This window comes from Electrophorus electricus, chromosome 14 (genome assembly GCF_041902795.1).
Source record: "Electrophorus electricus isolate QZ-2024a chromosome 14, ASM4190279v1, whole genome shotgun sequence".
Lineage (NCBI taxonomy): Eukaryota > Metazoa > Chordata > Actinopteri > Gymnotiformes > Gymnotidae > Electrophorus > Electrophorus electricus.
Window position 1 is genome coordinate 5451839 of NC_137510.1, and position 15051 is coordinate 5466889.

General features: G+C 42.9%; 1 protein-coding gene across 3 annotated transcripts; it reads left to right on the forward strand.

Moving 5' to 3' along the window:
• Window positions 1–654: 654 nt before the first annotated feature.
• On the forward strand, window positions 655–14264 carry LOC118242132 (C-C chemokine receptor type 5-like). Of its 3 annotated transcripts, XM_081696822.1 has the most exons (6): window positions 3693–3892; window positions 4635–4709; window positions 5185–5737; window positions 8358–8397; window positions 9141–9215; window positions 9572–14264. In XM_081696822.1, exons 3-6 carry the CDS (start codon window positions 5503–5505, stop codon window positions 10605–10607), a joined length of 1386 nt encoding a protein of 461 aa, XP_081552948.1. In that variant the 5' UTR covers window positions 3693–3892; window positions 4635–4709; window positions 5185–5502; the 3' UTR covers window positions 10608–14264. The 3 variants fall into 3 exon arrangements, with proteins under 3 accessions (XP_081552949.1, XP_081552948.1, XP_035386511.2); XM_081696823.1 differs by lacking the exons at window positions 3693–3892; window positions 4635–4709; window positions 5185–5737 and adding an exon at window positions 655–966; XM_035530618.2 differs by lacking the exons at window positions 3693–3892; window positions 4635–4709; window positions 5185–5737 and adding an exon at window positions 7874–7960.
• Window positions 14265–15051: the final 787 nt, after the last annotated feature.

Here is a 15051-nt window from a genome sequence, read left to right on the forward strand (position 1 = left end):
TGTGATGAAGCAACTGTTCAACAGTTCAGGCCCCAAAATTCCCTTATGTCTCCCGAAGGTGTGATTTCCTGTGTTTGAGGCCATGAGTCAAGTTGAAAATATGGAATGTTATTTTCACCCGTTCACAAGTTTGTCCTGTGTTCATTCATTTGCTAAATCACCTTACCTACATGCAAGTGAGACAGGAAGTCTGTATATAGACCAGAGCACAAAGTAACGGGTTCTAAATCACATGTGCAATGGATACATGCTGTCCTATTGAACAGATGATGTCATAGATGATGTCACATCAAAGGCCATGTTCATCCAGATCGTTATCGATATCATGTGATTACGACCTGGGAGTGACTGCACTTGAGGCCGGTTGCTACCAGGCTCCGTGAGCATGTCAGCTGTGGACCTCGGCAGTATGCTGACTTAAAGAATAAGATGAGGTGTTACTGTTTGTAACCCTCACCCAGAGTTTGCCCAGCGGTGTTTATCGTTCTAGGTGATGATGCCATCGAAATGTTGGGGGTTCACCCTTCCATCTGCACCCCGAGAGTAATCCAACACGTCTACCCCAATTTCATAAAGTCCTCTGGGTCCATTGCTTTTCATGCCCCACGATTCCAAATGTTGCGCATGCATATTTTGTCTTCCATTACGTACAAGCTTACCTGTAAATTACAAGTGGAGTACTTCACAAGGCATGTGCACACAAGCACAACCTGAGCATTACTGCCCAGCCGCTGGGGTTGTGAGCATGAGTGCTTAGCTCAGCCCTTTTCACTATATTAAAATAGTCCAGAGCCAATCATGTGATTGCTATGCCTCTGGCTGCAAAATACTCACATGCAACCTGTCATTTATTCATATGCAGAACCCCCTCACTCACTAAAGGAAGTCTGTAAACCAGACCTGAAACAGCTACTTTGTTTTATTTCCATTTTGGCTTTGAGCCTGGTAATCCATTTGTCAAATTTGGTAAGTATTTGCTACAAATGTTGTCCCCTGTACTATTATACACGACTTAAATAATCTTTTAAGGAAAGAAGTTTTTTATTGTGTATACATTGTTCATTTATTGCATGTTGGCTCTTTTGCTTGTTTGACTTTGGCCTGTGTGCAAGAACCTCTTGTATATTTTTCAGTGTAGAGAACAGGATTTCACCAGCTAATTTTTGCAGCTGACATTTAGTTCAGTAACCAAATGGTTCAGAAAACTGTGTTTTGCAGAAGAGATGCACAGTATGTGGTTTAGCTGGGTCTATGGCTGGCTGGCTACAGACTAGCTGGCTCATCATATTTCTGCTTTAAAAAAAAGTTCACTTGAATTAAATAAAGCAAGAGGCATCTGTGTTTTCTTTTCTTGAATGGCAGCAATGGAGAACAGCACTGCCTCTCTCCTCATAACACTCAGGTAAGAAGATCAGTTTGTATCTCGTTTCTGTGGTGTAACGCACAACTGATAGGACATCTGATAAAATCTGCTATCAGAAAAAAAGAAATAAAACCCGCTGTCGGTTTCTTGCTCAGAAATGCTTTGAAGGCAACTACTTTATTTGGACTTGAATATAAAAACCTAAAAAAAAAAAAAATTTAAGAGGCAGCTTGTCAAACTTCTGCACAAGACGCTATGCATCAAACTGCAGTTCATGAAGAAGTACTTCCCCTCAGTGACGGGCTCGGTGTATTCACAGACCACGACCGTGGAGGAGCGTCCCACTGGCCTCTGAACAACAGCAGTCACGGGGCTGTCAAAATCTCAGTTTACAACTCCAGAGTAGAAAAAGGATCTTCTCTCATTTTTTTGTCTGATGACACAAGGATAATTGGTTTCTAGACCAACAAATGGATGGGAACTAGATTTAAATATGAGGAGTTTTTTGCAGTCTCCAATGAGAAGAATTGTAATATTTTGTAAATAAAATTGGTTCTCAATATATCCATTTGGACTTTGTCAAATATGTTGACATGAATCAAATGTTCACCAGTTATTGACCATGTAGAAAAGGAAACTTCAGATAACCTGAAAGAAATATGAGCAGCAAAAATCTTACATGGTGGAAATATTTTCCACAGTAGTTTTGGTTGTGCAGGTACACTTGTAGAGTGTTTCTGTTCGATCAAAACCCAAACCTGGTGTCAGGGTAAAGTGTGAATCTGGGTCAGGCTCACAACCTCAGCCCTCTTACCATGATCACCACAGTGACGGGTTAACTTTGCTTCTGCACTAATCAACCATGCTGTTCTCATGCAGTGAAATCCACTTTAAGTCACAAAGTGTGTTCACACCTAGTACAATCAATGCGCATCAGCAGTTCTGGTGGAGATTGAGAGCTCCGAGATGTCAGAGATGTGACTGCCCAGAAATTTGGCCCATTCAGAACCAGAAACAGTTCACGTGTACCAGTGTGGTGCCATCCAACTGATTCATCTGATATTCAGAAATCAGAAACACATTGCTTACCACACAGGGACTGTCCCAGTTTACAGACAAAAATGTTAACTCTGTTGATCTCAGCTGCCATTTAGCCTAAAGTGTCAGAGTATTAGCCCTGTCACAGCAAAGGGGCCAATGGGTAGGACACTCGAACAGGAATCAGCTGATAAAAATACCAGCAATACCACCACTCATCACACTGCTCTGCATTCTGCCACGTTGCACTGAATGTGGCTGTCTAAGAATATTAAAGCCCAGAGGTGTCTGTTCATACCTCTCTTGTGCACCTTTTCATACTTCCTTTTCCTGTAGACCAGCTAGTCAGGCCTGAAGTTCGTATAGTTAATGAATACTACTACTGCTATTACCAACACTGCCACCTCCCCTGCTACTATCATATTTTTATGCTTCTAGTACTCTTCTAATATTATTATAGATGGTGTTATGTGCGTCTATTCCTCAAAGCTGATGACCAGAAGGTAGCTGGATTTCTCTGCCTGTGGAGTGGACTAGTGTTAAAAGTAAACCCTCCCTACCAGTGGAGTGGACTATGGTTAGGGTAAACCCTCCCTACCAGTGGAGTGGACTAGGGTTAGGGTAAACCCTCCCTACCAGTGGAGTGGACTAGGGTTAGAGTAAACCCTCCCTACCAGTGGAGTGGACTAGGGTTAAAAGTAAACCCTCCCTATCAGTGGAGTGGACTATGGTTAGGGTAAACCCTCCCTACCAGTGGAGTAGACTAGTGTTAAGAGTAAACCCTCCCTACCAGTGGAGTGGACTTGGGTTAGTGTCTTGAATTGAATGTGTGTTTTCCTGGTCAGGGTCTCACCTCGCACTCCCCTCCCTCATGGTCTTAACTCAAACTAGAATTAAAATTAGAATGAATATTAGAATATGTAATCTTTTAGGACTGAAAGCATTAAAACACCAGAGGGATGTGACAGTAACAGTCTTAGCCTCGTCTACTCTCTCTTCTCTTGCACAGGAAGCAGCCACTGCTGTTTCAGACAGTGGATGATGGTTTCTTGCTCGTGACTATGGGGATTCACTGCAGAATGTGACTCTGGACCTTTGCTGTGTTGAGCTGTGTGCTCTACGCATCCCTGAAGCACTGGTGTAGCTACAGTGGGGGGGCTGGGGTTATTAAACATTTAATTTTTTATTTGATGAAGAGTGCCATGGAGATTTCCTTTTATGTGGAAAACAAATGTGTCACTGAGCCTCTGAAATTTGCATTTATCCATGAGAATGTATCAGCACTCATGCGATTGGCCAATCATGTGAAGAGATGCGCAGTATGTGGTTTAGTTGGGTCTACGGCTGGCTGGCTACAGACTCGCTGGCTTTTCATATTTGTGCTTTAAAAAAAAGTTCACTTGAATTAAATAAAGCAAGAGGCTTCTGTGTTTTCTTTTCTTGAATGGCAGCAATGGAGAACAGCACTGCCTCTCTCCTCTTAACACTCAGGTAAGAAGATCAGTTTGTATCTCGTTTCTGTGGTGTAACGCACAGCTGATAGGACATCTGATAAAATCTGCTTTCAGAAAAAAAGAAATAAAACCCGCTGTCGGTTTCTTGCTCAGAAATGCTTTTAAGGCAACTATTTTATTTGGACTTGAATATAAAAATTGATGAAAAAAAACACCCAAACGCACGCTTGATTAAGAGTGAAAAACCATGGACAAATAAAAGGCTTCTTAATTTGATGAAGAGTGCCATGGAGATTTCCTTTTATGTGGAAAACAAAGGTGTGTCAGTGAGCCTCTGACATTTGCGTTTATCCGTGAGAATACATCAGCACTCCATTTAAAAATGCCTAGAACTAACTTGCTCACTGTGGATCTCAACCAGTAGACCTCTGTCTAAATGTGGGCTTATCGACAAGCAACTATACCAAGAGTAAATTAATGTGATCACATTACGAAACCACTCGGCACCATTACAGTGTAAAGTATTGAGTAATGATGAAAAATATCTGCATTTACTTCTAATCTGTCTTTACATAATTTATCAGTGTACAGATTATCATGTTGTTGCACATTTTAATTAGTATGTTGTACTACAATTAATAGCAGTTACACTGTGTATGAATGTGGGTAAAAGTTGTGGTTAGGTAACGTGTTACTGGTATCTCACACTTCTTGAGAAGAGACTTCTAAAGTTCGGAAGTAAGCGTGTTGCTCTTCTCTGTCTTCCTTGCTGTTTTCAGTCTCATTGCCAGCATGATCTCTGCTTGGAACAATATAACAAGTGCACCAAAATACACAACTGAACCCGATGTCAGGTGAGGTTTAAAACATACTTATGTCTATAATACTAGATCAGCATTGCAGCTCGAAGCCCTAAACTAAGACAATCATTGTTAAACTCGACCGATAGACCTGTGTTTAAAAGGTCCGTCTTAGAGTACGATTTCCATCATGTGATTATTCAACAGAGCAGAAAGAGATTAATACTCCTTCTTGTGTACTCCATTATGGCTCATTTTTCAGCCACTGGAGTTACTGTTTCATAAAAAAAGGAGCTTGAGATTGGAGTTGTAAGGTCTGTGAACATATATCAAGCATGGGGATTATCAGGCTAGTCATAATCCTCTTTATAATCCTTCAGCATTTCTTTAAATTCCTCTTGTTTTTGCAGCACTGAAGACATTTATTATTACTATTACAATACTGACATTGATGAGAGCTTTGGCATCTGTGATTATGGAAGCCATGACAAGCACTTCCTTCCTGTACTCTACTCCCTCTTCTTCGTAGTGGGCTTCCTCGACAACGCCCTGGTGGTGTGGGTCATCCTGGGGGGAGCTCATCTGAGAAGCATGACCGACGTATGCCTCCTCAACCTGGCTTTCGCCGACCTGCTCTTGGTCATCTGTCTGCCCTTCCTGGCCCACTACGCCAGGGACCACTGGGTTTTCGGGAGCGCCATGTGCACCGTCGTCCTCGGCTCGGACTACGTCGGCGTGGACCGATATCTGGCCGTGGTGCACGCCATGTTCGCACTAAGGATCCAAACAAAGGGGTTCGGGTTGGAAAACAAATGTGTCAGTGAGCCTCCAAAATTTGCATTTATCCATGAGAATACATCAGCAGTCCTTTAAAAAATGCCTAAAACTACGTTGTTCACTGTGGATCTCAACCAGTAGACCTTTATCTAAATGTGGGCTTATTGTCAAGCAACTAGACCAAGAGTATATGAATGTAAACGCATTACGAAACCACTCGGCACCGATGACACGGCAAGTCAAGAATCCAGCGAACATCATGGTAGCGTTCAGTACTACCCGATGCTCTATGGCTGTTTACAGAGGTGAGTTCCAAAAGCTAGCTTGGTGATGATTAATCAATACCACTGATATCACTGAAATCAAACAAGACTTTGTCTTCTGTGAAACCACAAAAATAACTAAATACAGAAAACTAATTTCAGCTACCTTGGATTAATTTTTGAACAGCATTTAGCAAAATTTAAAATGTCAATGTTTGATGTTTTCAGTGGGAGGAAAGAATCATGCACTGATTGAAAATTGTGTTTGAAAACTGCGTTTAAGTGCTGTGTTATAGCCTACTTGTTATAAACCTTTGATTAATTGATAACCCAATGTGAACCACAAATGATGATGTTAAATAAGCTATATTGATAACTCTAAATTGGTAAGATTGACCAAAGAGCAAAAATTATGACAAAGTTGGCTGCTCCTGTAGAGGGGCTTCACCAATCAAGCTAAATAAGGTGTAAATTTCCTAAAATAAGAGATATGACAGTGAACCTTTGCCAGTTGACCACTGGTATTCCATCGGTTTTTGGTTTTTGTTTGTTTTTTTTTTGCATTGGCAGTTTCTGCAAAAAATCATTGATTATGCAAGTGTATATTTAATCAACTAATTATATAAGAACAAATTTACCCACTTTTAAAACCAGTCTTTACATGATGTCAGAATTAAAATGCTTGCTCCAGTGTTTTGTTAAGCATCTTTTGTTTTTCCCAAGAAATATTATACGCCATTAATAAAATAGTTTTAAAAAACCTATTTTTAAAAACTATCAATATTTTATTTATTTTTATGTAATTACAAAGGAAGCACATGTGACGCGACGAGGCAAATAGGATGCAGAGAAGGGGCACGTTCAAACATACGTTTAATTAACACAGAAATGACACACTAACACCACACTAAACACCTTTCAAACACCAACAACACGTACTACAACACAAAAGACATGTATACACGCACGAGGATTACACATAATACAGAACAGGTGGACGACACGAAAGGACGTCGCAACACGGACGAACACACACACACACACACACACACACACACACACACACACACACACACACACACACCAAGACGTTTGAGGAGGGGGTGGGGCCGTAACGTGACAGCATATGTGTATATGATGTCTATATGATAAGATACAGCTTTATAGAGTGGGTGATTTTCGTCCTGCAAATCATACAGTTTCAGAAGACTCTCAGGGAAGTTTTGGGTATCAGGTTTGTAATTATACCCATTTAATTGCATTTGAAGTTACTACAATATCATTAAAATGTTAACTATGTGATGAAGCAACTGTTCAACAGTTCAGGCCCCAAGACTCCCTTAGGTCTCCCCAAGGTGTGATTTTCTGTGTTTGAGGCCATGAGTCAAGCTGAAAATATGAAATGTTCTTTTCACCCTTTCAAAAGTTTGGCCCGTGTTCATTCATTTGCTAAATCACCTTACCTACATGTAAGTGAGACAGAAGGTCTGTATATAGACAGGAGCACAAAGTAACGGGTTCTAAACCACATGTGCAATGGATACATGCTGTCCTATTGAACAAATGATGTCATAGATGATGTCACATCAAAGGCTATGTTCATCCAGATCGTTATCGATATCATGTGATTACGACCTGGGCGTGACTGCACACGAGGCCGGTTGCTACCAGGCTCCGTGAGCATGTCAGCTGTGGACCTCGACATTATGCTGACTTAAAGAATAAGATGAGGTGTTACTGTTTGTAACCCTCACCCAGAGTTTGCCCAGCTGTGTTTATCGTTCTAGGTGATGATGCCATTGAAATGTTGGGGGTTCACCCTTCCATCTGCACCCTGAGAGTAATCCAACATGTTTACCCCAATTTCATAAAGTCCTCTGGGTCCATTGCTTTTCATGGCCTCTGATTCCCGGTGTTGGGCCTGCACATTTTCTCTTCCATAATGTACAAGCTTACCTGTAAATTACAAGTGGAGTACTTCACAAGGCATGTGCACACAACCACAACCTGAGCATTACTGACCAGCCGCTGGGGTTGTGAGCATGAGTGCTGAGTGCTTAGCTCAGCCCTTTTCACTATATTAAAATAGTCCAGAGCCAATCATGTGATTGCTATGCCTCTGCCTGCAAAACACTTAGATGCAACCTGTCATGTATTCATATGCAAAACCCCCTCACTCACTAAAGGAAGTCTGTAAACCAGACCTCAAACAGCTACTTTATATCCATTTTGGCTTTAAGTCTGAGAATCCATTTGTCAAATGTGGTAAGTATTTGTTACAAATGTTGTCCCCTGTACTATTATACACGACTTAAATAATCTTTTAAGGAAAGAAGTTTTTTATTGTGTATACATTGTTCATTTATTGCATGTTGGCTCTTTTGCTTGTTTGACTTTGGCCTGTGTGCAAGAACCTCTTGTGTATTTTTCAGTGTAGAGAACACGGTTTCACCAGTTAATTTTTGCAGCTGACATTTAGTTCAGTAAGCAAATGGTTCAGAAAACCGTGTTTTGCAGAAGAGATGCGCAGTATGTGGTTTAGTTGGGTCTACGGCTGGCTGGCTACAGACTCGCTGGCTTTTCATATTTCTGCTTTAAAAAAAAAGTTCACTTGAATTAAATAAAGCAAGAGGCCTCTGTGTTTTCTTTTCTTGAATGGCAGCAATGGAGAACAGCACTGCCTCTCTCCTCATAACACACAGGTAAGAAGATCAGTTTGTATCTCGTTTCTGTGGTGTAACACACAGCTGATAGGACATGTGATAAAATCTGCTTTCAGAAAAAAAGAAATAAAACCCGCTGTCGGTTTCTTGCTCAGAAATGCTTTGAAGGCAACTATTTTATTTGGACTTGAATATAAAAATTGATGAAAAAAAAACACCCAAACGCACGCTTGATTAAGAGTGAAAAACCATGGACAAATAAAAGGCTTCTTAATTTGATGAAGAGTGCCATGGAGATTTCCTTTTCTGTGGAAAACAAAGGTGTGTCAGTGAGCCTCTGAAATTTGCGTTTATCCATGAGAATACATCAGCACTCCATTTAAAAATGCCTAAAACTAAGTTGCTCACTGTGGATCTCAACCAGTAGACCTCTGTCTAAATGTGGGCTTATCATCAAGCAACTAGACCAAGAGTAAATTAATGTGATCACATTACGAAACCACTCGGCACCATTACAGTGTAATGTATTGAGTAATCATGAAAAATATCTGCTTTTACTTGTAATCTGTCTTTACATAATTTATCAGTGTACAGATTATCATGTTGTTGCACATTTTTATTAGTATGTTGTACTACAATTAATAGCAGTTACACTGTGTATGAATGTGGGTAAAAGTTGTGGTTAGGCAAAGTGTTACTGGTATCTCACACTTCTTGAGAAGCGACTTCTAAAGTTCGGAAGTAAGCGTGTTGCTCTTCTCTGTCTTCCTTGCTGTTTTCAGTCTCATTGCCAGCACGATCTCTGCTTGGAACAATATGACTAGTGCACCAAAATACACAACTGAACCCGATGTCAGGTGAGGTTTAAAACATACTTATGTCTATAATACTAGATCAGCATTGCAGCTCGAAGCCCTAAACTAAGACAATCATTGTTAAACTCGACCGATAGACCTGTGTTTAAAAGGTCCGTCTTAGAGTACGATTTCCATCATGTGATTATTCAACAGAGCAGAAAGAGATTAATACTCCTTCATGTGTACTCCATTATGGCTCATTTTTCACCCACTGGAGTTACTGTTTCATAAAAAAAGGATCTTGAGATTGGAGTTGTAAGGTCTGTGAACATATATCAAGCATGGGGATTATTAGGCTAGTCATAATCCTCTTTATAATCCTTCAGCATTTCTCTAAATTCCTCTTGTTTTTGCAGCACTGAAGACATTTATTATTACTATTACAATACTGACATTGATGAGAGCTTTGGCATCTGTGATTATGGAAGCCATGACAAGCACTTCCTTCCTGTACTCTACTCCCTCTTCTTCGTAGTGGGCTTCCTCGACAACGCCCTGGTGGTGTGGGTCATCCTGGGGGGAGCTCATCTGAGAAGCATGACCGACGTATGCCTCCTCAACCTGGCTTTCGCCGACCTGCTCTTGGTCATCTGTCTGCCCTTCCTGGCCCACTACGCCAGGGACCACTGGGTTTTCGGGAGTGCCATGTGCACCGTTGTCCTCGGCTCGTACTACGTCGGCTTCTACAGTGGCATCTTCTTCATCGTATTGATGAGCGTGGACCGATATCTGGCCGTGGTGCACGCCGTGTTCGCACTGAGGATCCGAACAAAGGCGTTCGGGATCCTGTCCAGCGCGCTTGTCTGGATGGTCAACGTGATGTCGTCTTTCCCCGAGCTGATGTACCTCCGTGTGGAGACGTTCAACAACACACAGCTCTGCAGTGCTTATCAAAATAAGAATAAGCAGCACGACTTGAGGGTGATTGGGGTCATTAAGATGAATGTCCTGGGCCTGCTATTGCCTCTGGCCGTCATGGGGTTTTGCTACTGGAATGTGCTGCGTCGGCTCCTCAAGCTGCGCGCCTCCAAGCAGCAGGCCGTCCGCCTCGTCGTCGTGGTGATGGCTGTCTTCTACTGCTGCTGGACCCCGTACAACATGGTGGCGTTCCTCAAGATCCTGGAACTGAAGGGCATCTGGGAAACAGACTGCGAGTCCAGCAAAAGGATCCAGGTATCTCTGCAGGTGACAGAGGCCATAGCCTACTCCCACAGCTGCCTCAACCCTTTCCTCTATGTGTTCATGGGGGAGAAATTTAAGAGGCAGCTTGTAAAACTTCTGCGCAAGACACCATGCATCAAACTGCAGTTCATGAAGAAGTACTTCCCCTCAGTGACGGGCTCGGTGTATTCACAGACCACGACCGTGGAGGAGCGTCCCACTGGCCTCTGAACAACAGCAGTCACGGGGCTGTCAAAATCTCAGTTTACAACTCCAGAGTAGAAAAAGGATCTTCTCTCATTTTTTTGTCTGATGACACAAGGATAATTGGTTTCTAGACCAACAAATGGATGGGAACTAGATTTAAATATGAAGAGATTTTTGCAGTCTCCAAGGAGAACAAATGTAATATTTTGTAAATAAAACTGGATCTCAATATCCATTTGGACTTTCTCAAAGACGTCGACATGAATCAAATATTCCCCAGTTTTTGACCAAGTAGAAATGGACACTTCAGATAAACTGAAAGAAATATGAGCAGCAAAAATCTTTCATGGTGGAAATATTTTCCACAGTAGTTTTGGTTGTGCAGGTACACATGTAGAGTGTTTCTGTTCACTCAAAACCCAAACCTGGTGTCAGGGTAAAGTGTGAATCTGGGTCAGGCTCACAACCTCAGCCCTCTTACCATGAACCCCACAGTGACGGGTTAACTTTGCTTCTGCACTAATCAGCCATACTTTTCTCATGCAGTGAAACCCATTGCCCAAGCAAAGCCCTAACAGCAGGCAGACTGCCACACTGCTTCAGGCAACAGCAAATGGAATTGGGACCCGAAGACTTCTTGCTGGGGACGATTAGTTTTGTGTCACTCAATCTATGATGTGTTCCAGTTTGCTCTGGCACATATTGGGTCACACTTTCACAACATCACTAGCCTCAATGTGTGCTGTATGGCACATTGTTTTTTTTTTTTAATTATTACTTAACTGCTTTCATTTAATGAATGAATGGATTGTTATGTTTGTATAGTGATTTTGCTTGAAAATCCACTGTAAGTCACAAAGTGTGTTCACACCTAGTACAATCAATGCGCACCAGCAGTTCTGGTGGAGATTGAGAGCTCCGAGATGTCAGAGATGTGACTGCCCAGAAATTTGGCCCATTCAGACCCAGAAACAGTTCACGTGTACCCGTGTGGTGCCATCCAACTGATTCATCTGATATTCAGAAATTAGAAACACATTGCTTACCACACAGGGACTGTCCCAGTTTACAGACAAAAATGTTAACTCTGTTGATCTCAGCTGCCATTTAGCCTAAAGTGTCAGAGTATTAGCCCTGTCACAGCAAAGGGGCCAATGGGTAGGACACTCGAACAGGAATCAGCTGATAAAAATACCAGCAATACCACCACTCATCACACTGCTCTGCATTCTGCCACGTTGCACTGAATGTGGCTGTCTAAGAATATTAAAGCCCAGAGGTGTCTGTTCATACCTCTCTTGTGCACCTTTTCATACTTCCTTTTCCTGTAGACCAGCTAGTCAGGCCTGAAGTTCGTATAGTTAATGAATACTACTACTGCTATTACCAACACTGCCACCTCCCCTGCTACTATCATATTTTTATGCTTCTAGTACTCTTCTAATATTATTATAGATGGTGTTATGTGCGTCTATTCCTCAAAGCTGATGACCAGAAGGTAGCTGGATTTCTCTGCCTGTGGAGTGGACTAGTGTTAAAAGTAAACCCTCCCTACCAGTGGAGTGGACTATGGTTAGGGTAAACCCTCCCTACCAGTGGAGTGGACTAGGGTTAGGGTAAACCCTCCCTAACAGTGGAGTGGACTAAGGTTAGGGTAAACCCTCCCTACCAGTGGAGTGGACTAGGGTTAGTGTAAACCCTCCCTACCAGTGGAGTGGACTAGGGGTAGGGTAAACCCTCCCTAACAGTGGAGTGGACTAAGGTTAGGGTAAGCCCTCCCTACCAGTGGAGTGGACTAAGGTTAAGAGTAAACCCTCCCTACCAGTGGAGTGGACTAGGGTGAGGGTAAGGTAAACCCTCCCTACCAGTGAATTGGACTAAGCTTAGGGTAAGCCCTCCCTACCCGTAGGATAAGGGTAAGGTAAGCCCTCCCTACCAGTGGAGTGGACTATGGTTAGGGTAAACCCTCCCTACCAGTGGAGTGGACTATGGTTAGGGTAAACCCTCCCTACCAGTGGAGTGGACTAAGGTTAGGGTAAGCCCTCCCTACCAGTGGAGTAGACTAGTGTTAAGAGTAATCATTCCCTAACAGTGGAATGGACTAGAGTTAGGGTAAACCCTCCCTACCAGTGGAGTGGACTAGGGTTAGGGTAAACCCTCCCTAACAGTGGAGTGGACTAAGGTTAGGGTAAGCCCTCCCTACCAGTGGTGTGGACTAAGGTTAGGGTAAGTCCTCTCTACCAGTGGAGTGGACTAAGGTTAGGGTAAGCCCTCCCTACCCGTAGCGTAAGGGTAAGGTAAACCCTCCCTACCAGTGGAGTGGACTAGGTTTAGGGTTAAGGTTAGGGGACTAGGGTTAGGGTAAACCCTCCCTAACAGTGGAGTGGACTAAGGTTAGGGTAAGCCCTCCCTACCATTGGAGTGGACTAAGGTTAGGGTAAGCCCTCCCTACCAGTGGAGTGGACTAGGGTTAGGGTAAACCCTCCCTAACAGTGCAGTGGACTAAGGCTAGGGTAAGCCCTCCCTACCAGTGGAGTGGACTAAGGTTAAGAGTAAACCCTCCCTACAAGTGGAGTGGACTAAGGTTAGGGTAAGCCCTCCCTACCAGTGGTGTGGACTAAGGTTAGGGTAAGTCCTCTCTACCAGTGGAGTGGACTAAGGTTAGGGTAAGCCCTCCCTACCCGTAGGGTAAGAGTAAGGTAAACCCTCCCTACCAGTGGAGTGGACTAGGGTTAGTGTAAACCCTCCCTACCAGTGGAGTGGACTAGGTTTAGGGTTAAGGTTAGGGGACTAGGGTTAGGGTAAACCCTCCCTACCAGTGGATTGGACTTGGGTTAGTGTCTTGAATTGAACGTGTGTTTTCCTGGTCAGGGTCTCACCTCGCACTCCCCTCCCTTATGTTCTTAACTCAAACTAGAATTAAAAGTAGAATGAATATTAGAATATGTAATCTTTTAGGACTGAAAGCATTAAAACACCAGAGGGATGTGACAGTAACAGTCTTAGCCTCGTCTACTCTCTCTTCTCTTGCACAGGAAGCAGCCACTGCTGTTTCAGACAGTGGATGATGGTTTCTTGCTCGTGACTATGGGGATTCACTGCAGAATGTGACTCTGGACCTTTGCTGTGTTGAGCTGTGTGCTCTACGCATCCCTGAAGCACTGGTGTAGCTACAGTGGGGGGGGCTGGGGTTATTAAACATTTAATTTTTTATTTGATGAAGAGTGCCATGGAGATTTCCTTTTATGTGGAAAACAAATGTGTCACTGAGCCTCTGAAATTTGCATTTATCCATGAGAATACATCAGCACTCCTTTAAAAAATGCCTAGAACTACGTTGTTCACTGTGGATCTCAACCAGTAGACCTCTATCTAAATGTGGGCTTATTGTCAAGCAACTAGACCAAGAGTATATGAATGTGAATGCATTACGAAACCACTCGGCACCATTAATTACATAAAGAGATCTTCTCTCAATCTTTTTTGTCTGGAGACAATAAAATAAAACTGGATCTCAAAATATCCATTTGGACTTTGTCAAGGACGGCGATATGATTTCACCTAGACCATTCAGAGCATCTTTGTACACAACAGCATGATTTACTCATGATGTAAACCTTCATTGTTTTTTATTATTATTTAACTGCTTTCATTGAATTAATAAATGGATTGTTATGTTTGTATAGTGATTTTGCTTGAAAATCCACTGTAGGTCACAGAGTGTGTTCACACCTAGTATGCGCACCATGCACCAGCAGTTCTGGTGGAGTTGAGGGCTCCGAGATGTCAGAGATGTGACTGCTCAGAAATTTGGCCCATTCAGACCCAGAAACAGTTCACGTGTACTGGTGTGGTGCCATCCCAGTGATTCATCTGACATTCATCTGACATTCAGGAAGGTGCCATTCCCAAACTGTTCCCACAACGTTGGGAGAATGAAATTGTCCAAATTCTTTTGGTATGCTGAAGCAGTAACAGTTCCGTTCACTGAAACTAAGGGGCCGAGCCCAACACCCGAAACACAAGCCCATACTATAATCCCCCCTCCAACAAACTTTACACTTGGCACAATGCAATCAGACAAGTTCCGTTCTCCTGGCAACTGTCAAACCCAGACTCATCCATCGGATCGCCAGACGGAGAAGCGTGATTTGTCACTCCAGAGAACACGCCTCCACTGCTCTAGAGCCTAGACACGTGCTTTACACCACTGCATCTAACGCTTGCATTGCGCTTGGTGATGTAAGGCTTGGATGCAGCCTGCTTGGCCATGGAAACCCATTCCATGAAGCTCTGAAGGCCACTTGAAGATTGGAGGTCTGTAGCGACTCTGCAGAAAGTTGGCGACCAGTACGCACTATGCATCTCAGCATCCACTGACCCCGCTCTGTCATTTTACGTGGCCTAACACTTTGTGACTGAGTTGCTGTCATTTCCAATCACTTCCACTTTGTTATCATTCCACTGA